Genomic DNA, 22,873 nt, shown 5'->3' with positions numbered 1-22,873 from the left:
TAGAGTTGGCGTTGTGCCTATCGCACCAGAGATTGCCAATCCAGCTACTCGTTGAATTCGTGAAAGTTTACTGATAACTGAAGTCTGTCGGACTTTCCTATACCAGGCTGCTGCTCCGTATGTGATCATAGGTCTAACCACAGTCACATAGAGCCAGTACAGTCTTTCAGGGGTAAGACCCCAATTTTTTCAACAAAGACTGCGACAAGTCCACAAGGATAGTCTAGCTTTGTGCAAAACTCCCTGCAAATGTCCATTCCATGACAGGGTTTTGTCTAGGATTACTCCTAGATATTTGACTTCCTTTGAAAAAGGAATTTCTTCACCTTGGATAGTTGGGCGGATTAGTCCATCCAACTTTCGCTTCCTGGTGAAGGGCACAACAATTGTCTTTTGCGGGTTTATTGAGAGGTTCTCTCCCTTACACCAAGCGCAAATGGTATGTAGGGTCACCTGGAGGACTTTAGATGTCCTCGGCAAACAGGTTCCTTTGACCATAACGACAATGTCATCAGCATAAGCTTGTATTTCCACACCAACGGCTTCGACTATCGCAATCAGATCGTCAACTAGGAGGGACCAAAGCAGGGGAGATAACTATCTAGCATATTGCGGACCCAACCCGCTATAGTTGCTTCCACTCCCCTGTCAAGAGCAGCTCTTTCAAGAGATTGTGGTATTGCGTTGTTGAACGCTCCCTCTATATCCAGAAACGCACAAACCAAGATTTCTTTATCCTGCAGCGTAATGGATACTCTACCAACTAAGTTGTGTAGAGCCAATTCTGCTGATTTTCCCGCTTGATAATCTTTACTATAAATGTGATATTTTGTTCAAACCACTGTCGCAAAATATCTGCATCTTTATCAGTTAGCCGAACCGATTTTGCTCTGGCCGTGATTACCGAAATAGTTGGGTCTCGGATCCTTCTTTTGTAAGTGTTTCTATCTCTAGCCATTTCCCCTGTTGAAGCCACTTTTTCTGGCTTCTTTCCACTGGATTCTTGGTCACCTTCTTAGTTCTGGTTTCACATTAACTAAAGACCAGCAACAACCAAATGCATTTCTAATGTGCGTTGCTAAAACGATTTCAAAAGCTAATATGTGATTGATAAACTGTTTCAAATTTGGCTTTGCTTTATTATTTGTTTTACTATTTGCTTATCTCATGTGTATTTTTTTTTGTGGATTGACAGCATTACGTTCTTCTGTCAACATTGCCATTGAGAATTTTCTTTACGGTTTCTATAGTTCCATGTCGTCGAACAGATCAGCTTCTTTTCCTGTTAAGATTTTAATGTTCTATATTTCTATTCTTATCTGTTATATCACCAATAATCTTCTGCTCAACAATTTTCCTCTGAGTCGCTCGTTATTTTTGCTAAATCAATTATCTCGGGATAGCATGTTGGGGTTATAACCCTTAGAAAGTACTATTTTGGAAAAAGTCAATTTTTTCAGTATAATATAAAGAAATTTTAATATAAAAAAACTAAAATAAGCTGGGATCTCTAGTAATATTGTAAGAATTAAAAGAAGTTTTTTTTATTAATTAATTTAAACTGACATGTACCGTCTGGGTTTTTACAAAAGGGTAAGCACTACCTGAAATGAAATTAAAAAGCTAATCCAGTCAATGGCATAAAGGCATTAATAACGGTGGTAGACGTACCACCCATATTCTATAGGTGTGGGTTGGGGTGAGAATTCGGGAGCGAGCATATCAATGTATGCTGCATCAGCTGTTTTTGATTAATCAAACTGCCCCACGGCTCCATCGTCGACGTTTCAGTGGCGCCGGCGAGCATTAAATTTTCCGACTTCACCGCAGGGGTGCCCCAATCGATGTGAGAGCATCGAAAATAATTAGCTCGATTGGGACGTTGTTGTATCACGAGTCCGTAAATCGTGGTTTTATGACTTCTTGGGAGATTAATTGTTTCGAACCAATTTGTCCTTAAATTATGTTTTGTACCTTTTCCCAACTTCACCTCTTAACGAAGCACTTAACGAAGTGCTAAGGTCGCGAGTAAGGTGCAAGGGGAGAGATAAATGGAAGTTTCTTCGCATAATTTTTCTTGCAGCTCTCGGGATGTTTGCTTGTCATCTGAAATTAAATTCATCAGTCGCCAGTTGTTTAACTTGAACGAGGAGAACTGAACTGGGAATGGGGAAAAAATCGGGCCCCCCTGGTTTTAATTTGGGCCCCAGCGCGTGCTAAATTTATGTCCCTCTTATATATCTTTCCCGGTGGATTTATTGCTGGTTTAGCGTTGCATACATTACAATCTCATTATTCGCGGGGGGCAATTTGCGTTCGGGAAGAACGGAATTGGAGAAATTTATTGCGCGGTCGTCGCGAAATATAAAATCTTCAAGCAACTCCATAATGCATAAACTGATGGTTTATACACCAACCCAAAAACACACCTTAACGCACCCGTATAAACCCTTATTATTCACCCTTCCATTAACGTAATATTGTATTAACAAGAACAACTGACAACACTCCCAGATTATAATTGTTAAGCAATCCTAAGATAAACCACCCCCTGTTATGAATTAAACATCTTTTAAAAATATTCTTTGTATTTTGCAATATGAAATGTTAAAGTAAATAATAATAAATATTTTTTAATATAAAAAATTAAGTTTGTTCTATATTTCTTTTACGAAAAATCGATGGGATTCCAGTTAAACTCCTAAAAAATAATTCCGACACTAATTGTACGTCGTGTTCGGCGGGTAACACTTCGAATTCACGAATAATTTTGACAAGAATCAATTTCATCGCGGCGTAAGCAATCGGTTTTCCTGGGCACAATTTCGGCCCGTAACCAAATCCAAAAAATGATTTTTGAGATTTCGCTGTAACGTTCTCTTTCAGGAATCTTTCGGGTTTAAAAGTAAGAGGATCGTCGTAATTTTTCTCCGACGTCATGATCCCCACTAAATGAAACATTACTCGTATTCCCTTAGGAATTTTTGTACCATCTAAAAAAATGCAATTAATTATAATTATCTTTGTATTTATAAAATTTATCTTACCTATAAGCATATCACGCAAGATTAATCGATCTAAAAACGGCATCGACATGAATCTTCTGAGTGATTCTTTAGCGGTTGCATGCAAATAGGGCATGTTGTTTAAATGCTCAATATCAATTTCTGCATTTATATCAGTCCCCATTACATTTTTAATCTCTTCATAAATTTTATTTTGAATTTCTGGGTTATGTGCCAATTCTCGTAAAGCCATACTTAAAGGAACAATACTAGTATCATGACCCTTAACAACAAAAATAATTAAATTATTAAGTAACTTAAAAAACTAAATCTATTTAGTTACTCCTTGTATTATAGTATTTATATTATCCACTATTCTATTATCGGGGATCCCCCCTTCCATCATAGCATAAACCAAATTGGTTGGATCTCGTTCCTTTACATCTAATTTATTAAATTTCTCCAACCAATCAGTTCCAAATGCAACAACTTCTGAGTGTCGCTTCCAAATTTTTCTGTAATTATTCGTGAACCAATGTAAAACTCCCATACAACTAAACGAATTCATTTTTTGCAATAAAAGTACGAAGAAATCGTTTCGACTCGTGATATAATCTTTTTTTTCACGTTGAGTTATATTAATACCTTTATGCTGGATCGTTTCTAATAAAATGAAAAATGTTATACATGTATTAAAAAAATATTTTAATCACCTAATATCACTTCTAAAAGAATTTTATGCAAATATTTTTCTACATCAACCGGTTTTCCAAGGTTTGATCTAATCGCGTTAATGAGGTCGTCGTATTTTTGATTATAAATATCTAATTTGCTGTTAATGTAAGATTTTGTAATGGCTTTGACCATCACGCCTTTATCATTTTTCCATGTATGATCTAATAATAATTAAAAACTGATTTTATTAATTAAATCTCAATAATAAAGTCTTACAATCAACAGTGCTCGCAATGCCATCACCCATAAAAGTCATTTCATGAAGAACTGGTGATATATGATGATCGTTAGCTTTAAAAATTTTGTTACAATATTCCATGTCATTTGTAATAATCATCGGTTTAAAGGGCTTCATCCATACTTTTACCACAGGCCCATAAATCGAATTTAGCGATTGAAAATAATCAATAATCCCTAAAATAATTTTTATAAGTACTCAAAAATCGATTATATATTTATTATTTTACCTTTTGAGGAACTGTTGAAATACAAATCTTTTATAAGTTTTAACGTAGATGGCCCAGGTAATTTATCGATATCTTCAAATTGTTTCATATAATTTCGATAAGAATATATAATAAAAATCACGACTCCTAAAAATAGCAAGATGGTAATCATGTTGTCGATTCTTCGGGAGAACAAGAAATGGGCTAACGTTGACGATTCTTAAACTTATTAATATTGTCGTATCGTTAACCTTTGTATCGGCATTGATAACTTTATTACTGTACTACGTAATGGAATGTTAATTAGATGTGATTATGTAGAGATATAGTATAAACAACGATTTAATCATGTAAAACTTTTAGCTGTTGTGCTGTAAAATATAGTACAGATGTAGAATTCAACGCGAAAGCGAATTCGAATTCACATTAGAATTGGAATCCTTATAGCACAGGAAATAAGCAAGAAAATGCGATAAAGATTTTACGATATTTGGGAATAATTGGAGATTTTTAAAATGTAGTGTTTATTCTGTGTAGTTTTGTCCTAAAACATTGTATATGCATATCGGTTTGACTATCGAATGAATCGTTTCCAGTTCGAGCTTCATATTCCTACGTGAATATCATCTAGTCTTAGCTTAGTAAACTTCTAATTGAGTTAGGGAAGTCCCTTATCTCATCTCGTTGGTAAAAGGAGTGGATTTATACTTCACTGTTTGTAACTGTTGGAAGCATCGTCAATATCTGTAATAAGAATGAAATCTTTCTCAATGGAAACTTGATTGGCTTTTTACCGGAAACCAAATACAACCCAGTCAATATTTTATAGATGAGATTATGAATTTGATCGTTTAGACCAGGAAGTGATGGTTTGGAGAAAGAAGCCATCGCATCCTTCTTGTCAAGAGTTTCCTTTTTACTACAGCGATTGCCGAAAATTCAGCATCGCTCAAATGGCTCTCTCTAAATGGATTAACCAATCTCAAGAGGTTAAAGAAAAGTATATAAACCATGCCTAAGCCACAATTTCACCACGTTTCTGACATTGCAAATCAATCAGTCAGTACATTGCAATAATGTGTTGTAGTAATGGAGCTATCGGTTAAAGTGGAAAGCTTATTTTGAGGAAGATGACTCCAAAACAAAGTCATGATTGATTTACGCTGATTTCATCATGATTGATTTCCAAGTCCGAAGGAAAATCGGGTCACGCAGAGTGCTTCTTATTTTATCTAGAATAGCTATAAGGTTTGAGTAGAATAAAAATTAATTCCAGGTTGCGAGAGTCCTGTAGCTCAATGATGAATAGTAATGATAAGAAGAATGTATATACTGTGATAAAAATAACCACTTTATGGTTCATCGAGAAAAACATAACCATAAAATTTTGACAGAGAAATTTTTGTTGGTAGAAATCTTATTTAAAACCGTTCAGTTTGCTTCCAGAGGTATCAATTAAATTAGTTCAGCTCCTAAAGCACATTTTTCATCCATCGTTTGATGTTTTAACGTTATTTTGAAGAAGAAATCGTTGATTTAAAATTGAATTTTTCTAACTTTACTCATTGGTGGAATTTGGCGTGTACTCCAATGTATATCTGAAAACAAGAAAAGACAACGATGAATACGAAGTTTTATTACGATTTATAAAGGAATAAGGGAGAAATCAAGGGAAAAAGAATTTAATTTTGAAGGTTAGTTCCAAAAAAATCCGAGAGATGACGCTAATTTCGATGCAAAAATTTTAAATTTTGAAAAAGGCGCGAACCTAAGAACCAATCAGAAACGAGGAAGAAACAGGAAGGGGGCCGAGTATAAAAGGAAATCGCAAGCAAACAGGAAACAGTCGTCATCTGACAAACGGCGAGTTCACGTCGGTTGGCAGAAAAAAAAATTAAATCTCCGCGAGGCCAACGAGCCAATTTAAAACGTCAAAGTTAAAAATAACCTCAAAATTATAAAATAATTGAACTAACCTTATCCGAGAACTCCTAAAACATCTTCGAAGTCATCCAAGATCCAAATCCGAAGGACAAACAGTCCACTCATCCGTCAGAAGAATCCCGTAGACAATCCCGAATAAATCGAAGGAGAGACCTGAAATTACGAAGAATCCAGTAACCAATCCAGAAAAACTAGTTCGAACTCCGAAACCAAGAGACAATCTATTATCCTGTTATCACATTGAATTCAAACCCTTTTTCTTCGCAGTGAGTCGGTTGATAATTTATTTTTTTTATTTAATATAACCTATAAAAGAAAAATTAACCAATTAAACTCAAAAGACAACTACCAAGAGTCTCCTTTATAATTCATTATCAATACTTACTTGTGGGTAAAGATTTTTCAGTTTTTCTTATGCAACGTTCACTTTCTTTTAACACTATTTTTTCAACGAGTTTGATTTCAATTTAAAACGTTAGCCATTTTTATTTCAAGGACGGATATAACGAGTTTTCTACCCTATTCTCTCTCAAAAAGATAAAAAATAAACGTGTTCTCTCTCAGATCGATTTTTCAGTCGATAATTGTAGTTTTCTGTTTTTATTTAAAAGTTTTACCTCTCGTCGATAGAAATTTAATTTAAATTCAAAAGAAATTTATTTTTTTTGAACTGAACTTGCCCGAAACCCTGAGTTTAATTTGAGTCTCATTGTTAAAACTATTATTATTGTAATTAATTAAATTAAAAGAAACCCTATTTTTTTGAAAAACCGAACATTGTAGTTTTACACAAAAATATTACAATAAAACATTACAATACCAAGCTGGTAGGGACACCACACTGTTTATTACCCGATAATGTTAATCGTTGACTCATTAGAAGTGGAGTCAAATCAAGACAAAGCTAATGAAGCTTTCAAACATTTATGTTATCTTTAAGCTCTTATACAGAAAAGGCTTTCTTGGCTACTATTTCTGCATGCATTTCTTATTCGCTCTTTCATGTTTTCTGTCGTAGTGGGAAACATCGCGATAAACGTTATCCTTAAGGACGCCCCATAAAAGAAAATCAAGAGGTGTTAAATCAGGTGATGTGGCAGGCCAGGAAATTGGACCTCCTCTTCCAATCCATTGCCCAGCATAATCCCGATCTTAAGCTTCACGTGCAATATGTGAAAGATGTACTGGACACCCATCATTTTGCGGCCACATATTTTGTCTTTCTTCCCTTCTCAAATCTACAAGTAGCGTTGGTAAGGCGACATCTAAAAAAATTCAGTACTTCTCCCCATTCAGCCAGCAATAAAGTATGGACGAAATCAATTTATCACCAATTATGCCACAACACATTACTTCACGCAACCATCTCGGTTTTTCAACGCTTCAATAGTGCATGTTATGTCTATTGACTTGTCCTTTGTTTGTAAAAGTAGACTCATCCGAGAATAGCACGTTACCAAAGAAATTGACGTCCAACCGCATTCGTTCTTGTGCCCATTGACAAAATATTAATCGATTTTCAAAATCACCTCCATAAAGCTGTTGATGCAATGAAATGTGGTATGGGTTACGCTTTAATATTCTTAAAATGCTGGTCTTCGATATTCCGGCGTCAATTGCAAGTCGTCGAGTGCTAACTTGAGGATTTACCTCAACGCTAGCTAATACCGCAATTTCCGTTTCTTCCGTAGTTACAGTTGCTCGCCGAGTTCTTTTTCTTGATTCCACATTTCCAGTATTAGTGAAATCATTCACAACTCTGTAAAAGGTACTTCTCGAAGGCGATCAGCATCAGCAACTTTTCTGCCACTTTCTCCATAAATAAAAATCATTTCGACTTTTTCTGCCACACTTATGCCCGGCTGCACCGTTTACATAGTTGAGCATAACTTAGTTAAGCAGTTCTTATAGTTAAGAAGAACTTAAATTTTATGTCTATTGCACCGACACAACATATACAATGCTCAACTAAGTTACGTTTAAGTATCGGTTATTTGGCAACAATGCCATAAAATTTAGTTATTTTTATAAATTTTAGTAATTTTTTAGGGTTTTTCGTGTTGTCAAGTTAATGTCAGTTGAAAACTAGATAGGTTAAGTAATGAAAAATAGTTATTTTTATAATAAATTGTTTTATAAATCATTAAAGTAGTTATTTATTAAATTATCTCTTAAATAATGTATCCCATTATTGCCGATATTATCTCCACACGGCCAGCCTCAATTTGAACATTTAAAAATCTGCTTCATTAATGTCATCTGGAAAAACAGCAACATTTTCTTCGGTCATAACTGTTCTGGTAATATTTTGTAGAACTGCCGTTGCTACAATAACCTCCATCACAGTGGAAATTTTCAAACGTAGGCCATATGCAAGGACAGGAAATCGACGTTTCCAATTTCCAAAGAACCGTTCCACTGTATTTCGGGTTCTTATATGAGCTTCATTATACAGTTCTTCTGGTCTTGTTCTACACACTGCCAATGGAGTTAGAAAATACTCTCGCAGAGGATATCCGCTGTCGCCTAAAAGAATCTTATCATTAATCATTTATAAGCAAATAGTAATATGTACTATTTTACGTTAAGTATCAGTAACATCATACCTAATAATATGCCATTTTGGAAATCTCCGTTTTCTAACCGTGCTCTAATCCGACTATTATTAAATATAGTTGAATCGTGAACAGATCCTGACCACCTTGCCACAATATCCATGGCTTCCAAATTTGCATTTACAATAACTTGTACATTAAAAGAAAAGTAGCCTTTTCGGTTCCTGTACACTTCTGCATCTTCGCCACCAGGAGACTGAATTTTTATGTGCGTGCAATCAATGGCACCTATAATCCTGGGAAATGCAGCTATTCCATAAAATTGGTTTTGTACTGCTAGAATTTCTTCGGTATTACTTGGCATTTTAATGTATTGCGGTCTCAGCATAGCAATTGCACGCGATACCCGCGATATAATTCTACTAGCTGTTGAAGTATGCATCCCGGTAAAATCAGCTACAATAGTTAAATGGCTAGCAGAAGCGTAAAATCTAAGGGTTGTTAGCAACTGGTTCATTGGAGACACACAGTTGTTTCTGTACAAAACAAGTAGTATTAAAATAATCTAAATTCAGCCTATAAAAGTATAATTTAAAATAATGTATACTACTTACTTATTAGACGGAAATTCTATAATTTCTTGTATTTGTCGTAGAACATACAAACAACTTTGTTTTGTTAGACGAAATCTTTTAAAAAAATTATATTCGTCCATTTCGTGGAAATAATTGGATCTTGTGTATATTAATTTTGGAAAACCAAAATCAATTATTTCCAAAACATCTAAATCGTCGTCGAAAATTTGCAGATCCATTATTTAATTTTATTACTTTTTTAACGTATAGGTTATGTGCGGTTATGTCTATTTGAAGTATGCGCTTGAGAACAACTTAAGCACTGGATTTCAAATACTTATATTTGAGAACGTCTTATTGATTTTGAGAACGGGTTACTTGACGGTGCAACGCAAATTCACTACTTAAGCATTACTTAGCCTTTAAGCAATGCTTATGTATTACGGTGCAAACGGGCATAAGTCTCTGAAAGTGATATTCTGAAAATGCCCACTTAAGCAGTTTTACGAACTCTTGTTTTTTATGCGTTATTCTATTATCAAATTGACAAAGGCGGAGAAATGTCGGAACCTTTTAGACCCCTTTCCAAAGGTATTTCTGACGAGCCAAGTCACCCAATGTACCTCTTGTGCATTTTTTTGTTGAGCATTCTTAAATAGTATTCTAAGAATTAAGAACTAAAGACAATGTATCGAAGCAGGTAGGAAAATGCTTAAAAATTCATAAATCTTATTTGTTCTTGCTAGATTATAAACGTTAGTTAATTATTTCTGAATCAATGTTCAGGTTCAATGTTTTTCAAAAGATGTTTTGCCGCTGTACTGGCAAAACCACACAGTAAAATTTCTTTATTATTTTTTTTGAATAACTTTCTTTTATCCACAGATTCAGATTTTGCAATAAAATATATAGGGTGCCATTTCAAAAATTGGTCGTGACCTTCATATAACCTTGAAAATTATGTCAAGGTCAAAAAATGTTATGTTATATGGTTTCCCTGTTTGCACAGAACAACTTTCATTTGGTTCATTTTTATGTAAAAAGAACCGTTTTCGAGATAATCACTTGTCTCACGTTAAATGGACGATAATATTATCCATTTAATGTCTTGGAAAATGAACCAAGCACACAATATTTGAATGAGAAATAGTTACATCAACATAAAGCTAATATATACCCGGTTCTAGTGCCTCGCCAGCAAGCGACCTCGGCAAAGTGAGGATAAATTAAGGTGTTGTGCACTTAGTTTACTGTTCAAGACGCCAAATGAACGATATCAACTAATACCGCCGATTTCGCAAAACTCTTGAATTAGAAAGTGGTTATACTCAGTAAGTCGAGGTAGACGTTGACTTAAAATGTGGGAATCTTGTTGATGACACTACGAAGACAAATATAACATAATAAAATATATATTTCTCTAAAAAAATTAAATAATATGAAACTTTAATGTTTTACTAGCTAATTTGTAACTGATAGACAAAGAAAAATGTAAATAAAAATAAAAGTTTTCGTATAATTAAGATGAATACAAATACAAAAGAATACATTTCATTTAAAATTAATAGTTATTTAACCAACAAGTCTATTAATGAAGGCGATTAATTATCGAGATATTTTAACGCGTGAGCGAGCGAAGCGAACGCGTTAATTATTGAGATAATTAATCGCATTTTAATATACGAGTTAGTTACAATATTTTTCCGTTGACCGTCTTTTCAACAAAATAGAGAAAATCCATCGTTACAAAATCTCCCAATTCTGTCACTGGCAAAATAACCTCACTTTTAATGTGTCATAATTTATTTTTGTAGTCTTACCGAATAGATATAGTGGTCGGTTGGGTCGGTATTACAAATTTCATTGGAGAATATTTATTAAATTGACTACTATTTAGTTCGGTCGGACTTTCTTAAAATCGTTTATTAATAGAAAATCGTTTATTAATAGGTGTCATTAATGAATGATTTTGTATACATTTATAAATCATATAAATACACGGTCGACGGAAAAAATATTTAAATTACTTGTACATTTCTTTTGCGAAATATTGATGGTATTCCAGTTATACTTTGATAAAATAATCCTGAAATTAACTCTACATCGTGTTCGGCTGGTAACACTTCAAATTCTCTAATAACTTTAACAAGAAACAACTTCATTGCGGCGTACGCGATCAGCTTTCCAGGACATGATTTCGTACCATAACCAAACCCAACAAACGATTTCTGAGCTTGAGCTGTAACGTTCTCTTTCAGGAATCTTTCGGGTTTAAAAGTAAGAGGATTGTCGTAATTTTTCTCTGATGTCATAATCCCCGGTAAATGGAACATTACTCGTATTCCTTTAGGAATCTTGGTATCATCTATAGAAAAACCAAAATTTATATTTTTTTAATTGAATTAAAATTAAACTTACTTATAACCATATCTCGTAATATTAATCTATCTAGAAAAGGTATTGGGAAAAATCTTCTAACAGCTTCTTTAACGGTTGAATGCAGATATGGCATGTTATTTAAATGGTCGATATTAATTTCTGCGTTTATGTTTGTACCGATGACTTTTTTAATTTCCTCATAGATTTTATCTTGAATTTCTGGTCGTTTTGCCATTTCTCGTAAAGCCATACTTAAAGGAACAACACTAGTATCGTGGCCCTAAACAAAAGAAAAGTTAATTTTTGTTTAATTTGAAGGCTATTTTATATACTCCTTGTATTATGGTATTTATATTATCCACTATTCTTGAATCAGGCATTCCTCCGTCTATCATAGCATACACCAAATTTTTTGAATCTCGTTCTTTTATATTTAAGTTATGAAACTTTTTTAATAAATTAGCAACAAATCTAACGATTTCGTTATGTTTTTTCCAAATTTTCCTATAATTATTTGTGAATAAATGTAATACACCGACACAACTAATTGAATTCAGTTTTTCCATTAAAAGTTCGAAAAAATCATTTCTACTCTTGACAAAGTTTTGTAATTCTTGTTTAGTTATTTCTATCCCTTTGTGTTGAATTGTTGCTATAACAAACAGCAAATGTTATTTATCATTATTTCTATTAAAGAAAACTTTTAAATCACCTATTATCACCTCTAAAAGAATATTATGCAAATATTTTTCTACATCAACCGGCATTCCCAGGTTAGATCTAATCGCATTGATGAGCTCGTCATATTTTTTATCGTAAATATTTAATTTACTGTTAATGTAAGATTTGGTTATAGCTTTTTCCAAAATGTTTTTATCTTTTCTCCCAATTTCATCTGAAAAAAAGTTATTTAAAATAAGTATTATTGACTAAAATTTAATGAAGCAAGCTTGCAATCGATATTGGTGGCAATTCCTTCACCCGCAAAAGTAATTTCAATAAGAGTTGGTGAAATATGATGATCATTGGCTTTATAAATGTTATTACAATACTCCATATCGTTTGTAATAATCATTGGTTTAAATGGTTTCATCCACACTTTAACTACGGGTCCATAAATTGCGTTTAATGATTGAAAATAATTAACGATTCCTAAAATAATTTTTGATAGAACGTACTAAAAATTATTTCGATCTAAAAGTTTACCTGGTGAAGAACGAGTAAAATACAAATCTTTTATAAATTTTAGTGTTGATGGACCAGGTAATTTGTCGATATCTTCGAATTGCTTCACATAGTTTCGGTAAGAATAAATGATGAGGATCACTATCCCTAAAAGTAAAATGATGGTAATCATATTATTGATGCGTCGACAACAAGAACTGGCTTATTATTGAGAATATTCTACGTTATTATTATTATCGTGTCATTCACTTCTGTATCTACTTTATTTTGAAATGATAACATTTTGACTCCTCTTTTTATAATCCATTAATTAAATGTAAAAATATTGTAGTTATATAAAATAAAATCTACTGTGCTAAGAGTCATATTTAATAACTATTTCAGAAACATAAGTTTCCAACAGCATAGAAATTTTAGTGAAAGTTATGGCTATTTAAGGAAAGATAAGAAAGGGGGAAAATTCAAACGTCTACTGTCAAAGCTTTTGTTGCCTGTGATGGATAAGTTGATCAAAGCCCAACTGTAAAGCGGAATCCTGCACAATTATGTTTTTGGTTCATTTATTTCACAGGAGCGTTTAACGCACCGTGGTTGGCAGCAATACTTAAAAGACATATTGACATATTTTAGAGACAGATTAATGTTAAAGATAAAAAATCGTTAATCAAGATAGGAGAAAGGAGAGCACCAAATGTTTCATCGGTTATATAATTAGATGTTATAGATTAGGAAATCACCACCATGATCTAAGTGGAATATGTAAAGAACAAGGTGATGATTTTTTTCTTTAGACGTATATAAGGATCAATTCTTGGAAATTCACTTTCATTATGATGCTGCTCTGTAGTATTGTTCTGGTAGTGGCTAAAAAGTTATTTCATGATTAAGACAGAAACAACATTAGATGCATGATTGGTATCCACTTCGAAGAAGTAGAGTTGAACACGAGACCACCGGTTGGAGTATTAAAAGGCAGAACTTTAGACAGGTGGTAGTAAAGATGGAACGAAGCAAACAATGAAACTATAACATTTCTATACAGGTGTTTCACTTAAAACTCCCAGGCCAAGTATCTCTGGAATGGGTTGAGATCAGTGGTGGAACGGATATCCGGCAACTATCCGGCTTTGACCGGATAGTTCACCACTCACAGGAATTAAGTGTTGGATACTGCAGATAATAATCAAGTTCAACCCCAATAGGACTTTTTTCATTTAATACAACTTTATTTATATCAGGTTTGTCTTTAGCAACCTCATTGGAACAATCCCAATACGATACATAAAATCTCTTGTTGCAGTGTCGTCTAATTTCCTTCCTTTCGCTTGTAATTCATCACCACATTCATTACTAACAGAACTGTCGCTGTTATCACTTTGACAAATAAATTTTTTAAATAATCGACAATTTTTTCGAATCTTGCAATTTTGGCCGATTAAGCTTTAAAAATTCGTAGAAAATCAATTTCTTGGAATATGAGTATGATAATTTTCCAAAGTGTTAATAAGAGTGTCCTCTTTTCAATGAACCAACCCGTTTTGAAAAATAACTTAGTTTTTGAGAAAATAATATTTGAAGTTTTGATAAAATTTTCGATGTTGCAATTTTCATCGATAATTTTCAAAATTCGCTATAAAATTCATTTCTTGAAGGATCTTTGTGGAAATATCACCAATTATTAATAAAAGTATCCTCTTTTTAATGCAACAAGGCGTTTTGAAAAATCGCTTTTAGTTTTTGAGAAATAAATTTTTGAAATGATCGACTATTTTTTCGAACTTTACAATTTTCGCATATTAAGTTTTAAAAATTCGTATAAAATCCATTTCTTGTAATATCAGTATGAAAATTTCCCAAAGTGTTAATAAGAGTGTCCTCTTTCCAATGAACCAACCCGTTTTGAAAAATAACTTAGTATTTGAGAAAACAATATTTGAAGTTTTGATAAAATTTTTGATGTTGCAATTTTCATCGATAATTTTCAAAATTTGCTATAAAATTCATTTCTTGAAAGATCCTTGTGGAAATATCACCAATTATTAATCAAAGTATCCTCTTTTTAATGCAACAAGCCATTTTGAAAAATCGCTTTTAGTTTTTGAGAAATAAATTTTTAAAATGATCGACTATTTTTTCGAACTTTACAATTTTCGCATATTAAGTTTTAAAAATTCGTATAAAATCCATTTCTTGTAATATCAGTATGAAAATTTCCCAAAGTGTTAATAAGAGTGCCCTCTTTCCAATGAACCAACCCGTTTTGAAAAATAACTTAGTTTTTGAGAAAACAATATTTGAAGTTTTGATAAAATTTTCGATGTTGCAATTTTCATCGATAATTTTCAAAATTCGCTATAAAATTCATTTCTTGAAGGATCTTTGTGGAAATATCACCAATTATTAATAAAAGTATCCTCTTTTTAATGCAACAAGGCGTTTTGAAAAATCGCTTTTAGTTTTTGAGAAATAAATTTTTGAAATGATCGACTATTTTTTCGAACTTTGCAATTTTCGCATATTAAGTTTTAAAAATTCGTATAAAATCCATTTCTTGTAATATCAGTATGAAAATTTCCCAAAGTGTTAATAAGAGTGTCCTCTTTCCAATGAACCAACCCGTTTTGAAAAATAACTTAGTTTTTGAGAAAACAATATTTGAAGTTTTGATAAAATTTTCGATGTTGCAATTTTCATCGATAATTTTCAAAATTCGCTATAAAATTCATTTCTTGAAGGATCCTTGTGGAAATATCACCAATTATTAATCAAAGTATCCTCTTTTTAATGCAACAAGCCATTTTGAAAAATCGCTTTTAGTTTTTGAGAAATAAATTTTTAAAATGATCCACATTTTTTTCGAATTTTACAATTTTCACCGATTAATGCACTCCAATAATATACAACCAATCAGAGTAACGATCGTTTAAAATTTCGACCAATAACGTGAATTTCTAAGTGGATAAAAGTTACCTAGGTTTTTCAACTGAATAAATCACACGTGATATTTTATAACTGATTAAAACGCGACTACCATATATATACTTTTGTTTACGTCACATTTTTGACAACTATAATTACGTCAAAAATAGTTAATAAATAATTAAAAATTGTTGATAAATTGTGCAATTGTCGTGTATTAATCTCCCTAAAATACGCTCGAGCTTGATTTTAAATCAGGATAATTTTATTTTTAATTCACTCAAGTTTTGTTACCCTTTGGAAATAACTCTCAATCAAAATCAAAAGATAAAATCGCTCCAGCTAAAGCTGTCGCGATTTTATCATGCTTTTGATTTCGAGTTATTTCCATGGTAACAAAACTTTCGTGTAAAAATAAAATTATCCGATTAAAAGTCAAGCTCTTGTGTGTTTACCCCCGATTAAGTTTTAAAAATTCGTATAAAAGCAATTTCTTGGAATATAACTATGAAAATTTTCCAAACTGTTAGTAAAAGTATCCTCTTTCCAATGAACCAACCCGTTTTGAAAAATAACTTTTAGTTTTTGAGAAAACAATATTTGAAGTTTTGATAAAATTTTCGATGTTGCAATTTTCATCGATAACTTTCAAAATTCGCTATAAAATTCACTTCTGGAAGGATCATTGTGGAAATATCTCCAATTATTAATTAAAGTATCCTCTTTTTAGAGTTACTTCGTTAGTTAAATCAGTATCAAAAAACTTCGTTTTGTATCTTGGATCCAAATAAGTTGACATATCTAATAATAAAGCTTTCTTATTAATTTATTTTTTATTCAGATATCGCAATAATGTGGCAATGTAAGGTATCACTTCAGAAATGTACCAGAAATTATAACCATAATGGCCGGATAGATATCCCGGATAACCGGATATCCGGCCGAAGGGGATGCCGCATATCCGATATCCGGCTTTTCGCAAAATCACTATCCGTTCCATCGTTGTTGATTTCAATTGATAGCTTTTGAAAATAAAGCGAAAGGGAAGTAAATTTGTTTTCTGAAATAGATATGAATTGAAAAATAAAACTTTTTGGAACTTATAAAAGATTAGAATGTAGATCCATGTTGCAAGTGGTTTATATAAAGAATATAACGAAAAGACTTCTAAACTTGCTTTATTTAAAATAATTTAATATGCAGTCAGACCGGTTTCGGGGCTCCCCCTGTTCTTTTGATGATCTTCGTTCTACAATTTTAGTCTGCCACTGACAGTGAGTAGTTTTTATAGATTTTTTATATTTTTTAACATGTTTTAATATGTAAAATTTTTCATTTTTTTGCTAATGTTTGTCATATACATTTATGTATATGTTATCATATACATATTTGATAATTTCGCTAATAATTTTAAATTATTGTCTGATAAATTTATTTGGTGTTAATTATATAAGAAATTTTTTAACATTGTTTTCTCCGTTTGTATTTAGTTGTCACTGGTGATGGGGCTAGCCCCGAAACCGGTCTGACTGCATATTAAATTAAATTAAATAAAGCAAGTTTAGAAGTCTTTTTGTTATATTCTTTTTATAAAAGATTGTTGGAGGTGACATTATATCAAATATTATTTTTTACAGAAATTCTGATTTCGCCAAATTCATATTCTTCAATACGGTTTGGAATTCAGAGAATGCCATCACTTTCTTTTATTATAGTATTAATTAAATCTAATTATCCTTTTTTATTTTTCTTACTTTGTGACATTAGAGAAATTTTCTGTAACAATCATTAGAACGCAATGAAAATAATAGTTTATTTTCCCATAAAATAATACAATATTTTTAATATAAAAACATTTAAACTGCTTGAATATTCCTCTTACGAAATGTTGACGGTATTCCACTAACGCTTCTGTAAAATATTTCCGCCACTAATTGCACGTCGTGTTCGGCAGGTAAAACTTCAAATTCTCTAATAATTTTTGTAAGAATCAATTTCATTGCAGCATACGCAATCGGTTTTCCTGGACACGATTTCACTCCGTAACCAAATCCAATAAACGATTTCTGAGCTTGAGCTGTAACGTTCTCTTTCATAAATCTTTCAGGCTTAAAAGTAAGAGGATCGTCGTAATTTTTCTCTGACGTCATAATCCCCGTTAAATGGAACATAACTTGTATTCCTTTCGGAATTTTCGTACCATCTAAAGAAAAACCGGAATTTAACAAAAGAAATTTTAAAATAGAATGAATTTTACCTATAACCATATCTCTTAATACTAATCTATCTAAAAACGGCAACGACATGAATCTTCTAACAGCTTCTTTAGCGGTTGCATGCAAATACGGCATATTATTTAAATGATCTATATTGATTTCTGCGTTTATATCTGTACCTATTACTTCTTTAATTTCTTCGTATATTTTATCTTGAATTTCTGGTCGTTTTGCCATTTCTCGTAAAGCCATACTTATGGGGAGGATACTAGTGTCGTGACCCTTAACAAGAAAGCGCTAGATTTAAAAAATTAATTAAATAATTTTACTTACTCCTTGTATTATGGTATTTATGTTATCAACTATTCGTTTATTAGGGATTTGTGCGTCCATCATAGAAAACACTAAGTTCGTGGGATCTCGTTCTTTTACATCTATTTCTTCAAATTTTTTCAACCAATTAGTCCCAAATGTAACTACTTCTGCATGTCGCTTCCAAATTTGCCTATAATTTTTTGTGAACCAATGTAGTACACCAACACAACTAAACGAATTCATTTTTTCCATTAAAAGTACAAAGAAATCATTTCGACTCTTAATATAATCTTTTAATTCCTGTTGAGTTAGGTTTATTCCTTTATGTTGGATTGTTTCTTTATCAATTAAGAATTTATTATTATAACTATTAAGAAAATAGAAACATTTTAATTACCTATTAATACTTCTAAAAGAATTTTATGCAGGTACTTTTCCACATCGACCGGTTTACCAAGATGTGATCTAATCGCGTTAATGAGCTCGTTATATTTTTGGTCATAAATGTTTAATTTATTGTTAATGTAAGATTTAGTAATAGTTTTCACCATAACGCTTTTATCGTTTTTCCAGTTTTCATCTATAAATATTGTTAAAATTGTTTTACAAAAGCTCAATGATGGGAAAACTTACAATGGGCGTTGCTGGCAATTCCTTCCCCCATAAAAGTAATTTCAAAAAGAGCTGGGGTAATATAATGATCATTAGCTTTATAAATTTTATTACAATATTCCATGTCGTTTGTAATAATCATAGGTTTAAACGGCTTCATCCAAACTTTCACTACAGGTCCATAAATAGAGTTTAACGACTGAAAATAATCAATGATGCCTAAAATAAATTTTGAAAAAAGTACTTAAAAGATTATATTTATTTATTTACCTTTTGATGAACTATTAAAATATAAATCCTTTATAAGTTGTAGAGTTGATGGGCCAGGTAATTTATCGATATCCTCAAATTGCTTCACATAGTTTCGATAATAGTAAATGATGACGACCACTACTCCTAAGAGTAACAGGATAGTAATCATGATGCTGATTTGAGTGAGCAAGAAAGACTGGTGAGTTTTTGAGGACACTCAACGTTCTTAATACTATCGAATGGTTGACCTTTGTACTTCTAACCTTGAAGTGATAAAATTTCAAGTATTTAGCGTTATAAATATTTATTAATATGCTAATTACGGAGTTTCTAAAGCAGTTCTAATAAATTTTGAGGTCTTAACAGACAGATTTTAATTATTTGAAAACTTTATCGCTCTATGTATGTATATTAAATTTGATTTAATGTATATATTGATTTTGGATGAGATGGATGATATGATTACTTGAGCGCAGTGTAAGTACAATACTGAAGCTGTGATGTCTGTTTTTCTTGAAATATTACTTTCGGCGTCACTGATTCTAAATTATTGTCGATACTTTTCGTTTTCTAAGATACTTGCACCTCATTATCCCTCACTAACCTCAAATAGCTCTCAGTAACTTTTGCATTTAGTGCCTCAGTAACATCTCAGTAATTTCTAATTGTTCCAAATGATTCTCAAAGCCTTAAAGAACATGCTATTATTTCTCACTTAATCCCAATTCATTTAAATGAGTCTAAATGATTCCCAATTGCTCCTAATAATTTGCAATGCTTTTCACTAATTAGTAAATCTTAAGAGGTCTTATGAGGTTTAAATATCTCTCACACTAAATGAATTTTTCGGAAGAATTCCTATATCATTGGATTTTTAAAAACTAATTTGCTTCGTCAACGAAAACTTTTGTTGCAACTTGAAAATAAAAATGCTAAGAGAAAATGTTGTTGATGAGAATTGTTGGTAAAGAAGCAATAAAGAAGTATGCACTACCAATTATACCTCACCTATGATGATTATCTATCAACCTATTGGACGACAAATTCCAAACATGTTGAATTTGAGGCATTTTACAATAAAATCGTTATTAACTCAATAATTAAAACCTGTGCATAAGAATGATATCAATAAAAATTGTTCATAATAAATCAGAAAAACATAAAATATAAAAAATTTTATTCCATCTACTTCGTACTTTTAATCAGTGTTAATTCTCAAAATGTGTAAATTAACGTTTATTGATGAAAATATTTATTACAACTTGAAAACTAAACATGCTAGTTGAAAATACTGTTAATGCTCAAGGTTTTTGTGATTATATGTTAAGAAAAGGGGAATCAAATGGTGTTGGTTTAATGGAAATTGTTTTTCTATACATGTAATTCCCATAAGAGAAAGCTGGGAGCTGGGAGCTTAACTCACATAGGTATCTTGGCGAGAGGGTAGATCAAGATAAGAAAAAGCGAATTTAGTTCACTACCTATAAAGATAACGAAGTTATTGGCGACAAAACTAAAAGGAAAAACAAGGGGAACATTTTGTTATTCTTGTCGTACGTTTGTTTTTAACCGATTTTGTTTAAAATTCGAATTTGTGAAATATTAATTCCAAATATGTAGATAAATATGTAAAAATATTTAATATTAGTGTAGAAATAGATTGTAATTATTTATTCATACTAAAGATAAATTAAGTAAATGATTCAGACAAAGATATGAGACTATCACTAAAATCCTTTTAGTTACACGTCAAATAGAATAATTAATCAAATAATGATTACAAATTAATATTCCACGTGATGTTAATGAAAAACAGCGATTACAGTGATCGCCTATGGTTTACGTAATCCGGAACATAGAAGAATAACAGTTTAACTAAACTGTTGATACACCAAATATATATTATGAACAAAATTTTAATTACAGATTTAACTCACGAAACTAAAAGTTTCGAGGAAATGGCACAAACAGTCGTAGTAGTATAATTATTTTAATAGAGGTTTTAAAGGTAACATTTAAATCGTATGTAACAATTATTTAATAATCATTATTCTTCTCCAGATTAATTTTAATTTTCATACAATAATGCATCGGAAAATTGTTGTGCACATACTTAACTGACAAGGTAGCTTTTAACGCAAGACACGTTTCCAAAATGTCAGTAATCAATCTACAGATTACGCTGCAAAATTTAAATTAAACGCTAATGCTTTGCTACGAGACATAAATAATTAAAAACGTTTTATCATTATCAATGAGTCGAATAAACATTTGATAAGTAATTATGAAAACGTAAGGATATATTTTTACGTATAACATTTGCACACCATGGAAATATTCAAATAATGCTATTAAAGACGATTTTTACTCCATTTAACGAATACTTCAAACAACATAAAATTATTGCCAAAAATAAAGTGAATACACCGAATTACAACATTATACTATTTCTCGACATCAATAATCTCTTCAATAAAGAGATTATTGACGGAGTTTTCAAATCCTTTCTAGAAGCCCAAACTTTACAGTAAAGTGAAATTTCATAAAGTCTGATGTCAACCAGAGCAGAATAGTGTTGTTGGGTTTTCCTCATTTAAAACATTCGTTCCTTTTTATAAATGAAAGGATTTGAGATCCCTTTTGCGACCCTGAAACTACCTGGAACTTTCATATGAAATAAAACTAATAAAAAACGACTATTTCAAAGTAAGTTATTAGCTGAAGTCGACGCGCAATTCAAAAAGAAAAAGGTAAATTAGTATTTGACGATGATTATGATTTGAACGAAGGAGGAAATATTGATGCAATTAAAGATGATGCACCAAAGAAACATATTTGACAATGATGTAGATCACTACTAATCGCACCCACAAGCTTGGAATCGGAAAAGAATCAGAAAGATCTCTTTTTGAGAAAATTTGCACTAAAATTCGATCATACCTTAATAATAACACGCTTTGTGCTTTTTACTAGCCTATTTTTATAAACTCTAATGACACTCTTTAAATTTAAACAATACAGCATAAGAATTGTTATCATCATGTAGAACTAAGAAAATGAAAGCAACCTTCTAAATACGAAGGCGACAACAATTACAGTGACAATTAAACTTAACTGGTAGCAACAACTCCACTTCAGTACACGGATTAGATGTAATTAGGATTTCCAAACAGAAGATTTTATTTCTAACTCTCACTTTTAATTTGACTCAAATTTTAGGGTGTTTGATTTTGAATAATTTTGGATACTTTTCGCCTATGAACATATCAATTTAAGACATAATTCATTTCTATACAGGGTGTCCCGCAACGATTGTATAATACTTCACCAGTGTATTCTCTGATCAAAAAGTGACAAAAAAAGCTTAATAAACATAGATCCGAAAATGGTCCATTGTTGAGATATTCTAAGTTTTAGTTCCATAAGTTGTCTTATTGTTAACTTCATTAATTCAAATTTTTTTATGATGATTAACCCCTTCATGTGGAATTAAAAGAAGCAGTTTTGGGAAGCATTGATAAAATCTTTCTAATGCCTCAACCAGCATTAGAAAGATTTCTGTACAAGAAAACAACCGTTCACTCCAAGGAAGCAGTTGCTATATCCGTATCACTACAACACTTTTCAAGCTTTAAAAGAAAATTATAGAAAAAAACAACAGATTTTTTGTAGGTGAGCCATACAGGAAGTGGTACTAAACGTCCCATAAACATTGTGTTTACGGAAGAAACAACA

General features: G+C 31.7%; 4 protein-coding genes across 5 annotated transcripts; all 4 read right to left on the bottom strand.

Moving 5' to 3' along the window:
• Window positions 1-2,570: 2,570 nt before the first annotated feature.
• LOC111429321 (cytochrome P450 4C1-like) lies at window positions 2,571-6,638 on the bottom strand. The gene is made up of 8 exons (XM_071201294.1): window positions 6,516-6,638; window positions 6,163-6,436; window positions 4,208-5,784; window positions 3,957-4,154; window positions 3,719-3,901; window positions 3,349-3,668; window positions 3,048-3,288; window positions 2,571-2,993 (listed from the first exon to the last, which is right to left on the bottom strand). Exons 3-8 carry the CDS (start codon window positions 4,356-4,358, stop codon window positions 2,647-2,649), a joined length of 1,440 nt encoding a protein of 479 aa, XP_071057395.1. The 5' UTR covers window positions 4,359-5,784; window positions 6,163-6,436; window positions 6,516-6,638; the 3' UTR covers window positions 2,571-2,646.
• Window positions 6,639-8,363: 1,725 nt separating this feature from the next.
• Window positions 8,364-9,721, bottom strand: LOC111429330 (putative nuclease HARBI1). Its single transcript, XM_071195645.1, has 3 exons — window positions 9,300-9,721; window positions 8,737-9,221; window positions 8,364-8,656 (listed from the first exon to the last, which is right to left on the bottom strand). The coding sequence occupies exons 1-3, from the start codon at window positions 9,497-9,499 to the stop codon at window positions 8,364-8,366; spliced, it is 978 nt and encodes a 325-aa protein (XP_071051746.1). The 5' UTR covers window positions 9,500-9,721.
• Window positions 9,722-11,045: 1,324 nt separating this feature from the next.
• On the bottom strand, window positions 11,046-13,041 carry LOC111429328 (cytochrome P450 4d8-like). Its single transcript, XM_023065207.2, has 6 exons — window positions 12,846-13,041; window positions 12,594-12,791; window positions 12,352-12,534; window positions 11,972-12,291; window positions 11,679-11,919; window positions 11,046-11,625 (listed from the first exon to the last, which is right to left on the bottom strand). Exons 1-6 carry the CDS (start codon window positions 12,994-12,996, stop codon window positions 11,279-11,281), a joined length of 1,440 nt encoding a protein of 479 aa, XP_022920975.2. The 5' UTR covers window positions 12,997-13,041; the 3' UTR covers window positions 11,046-11,278.
• A 4,501-nt stretch (window positions 13,042-17,542) lies between these two features.
• Window positions 17,543-19,347, bottom strand: LOC111429320 (cytochrome P450 4d8-like). Of its 2 annotated transcripts, none has more exons than XM_071201292.1 (6): window positions 19,157-19,347; window positions 18,908-19,105; window positions 18,672-18,854; window positions 18,293-18,612; window positions 18,001-18,241; window positions 17,543-17,946 (listed from the first exon to the last, which is right to left on the bottom strand). In XM_071201292.1, exons 1-6 carry the CDS (start codon window positions 19,305-19,307, stop codon window positions 17,600-17,602), a joined length of 1,440 nt encoding a protein of 479 aa, XP_071057393.1. In that variant the 5' UTR covers window positions 19,308-19,347; the 3' UTR covers window positions 17,543-17,599. The 2 variants fall into 2 exon arrangements, with proteins under 2 accessions (XP_071057393.1, XP_071057394.1); XM_071201293.1 differs by having other exon boundaries at window positions 18,908-19,085; window positions 19,157-19,231.
• Between the last annotated feature and the right edge of the window lie 3,526 nt (window positions 19,348-22,873).

Source organism: Onthophagus taurus, chromosome 1 (assembly GCF_036711975.1).
Source record: "Onthophagus taurus isolate NC chromosome 1, IU_Otau_3.0, whole genome shotgun sequence".
Classification (NCBI taxonomy): Eukaryota; Metazoa; Arthropoda; class Insecta; order Coleoptera; family Scarabaeidae; genus Onthophagus; species Onthophagus taurus.
This window is presented reverse-complemented; position numbering and strand designations above follow the sequence as displayed.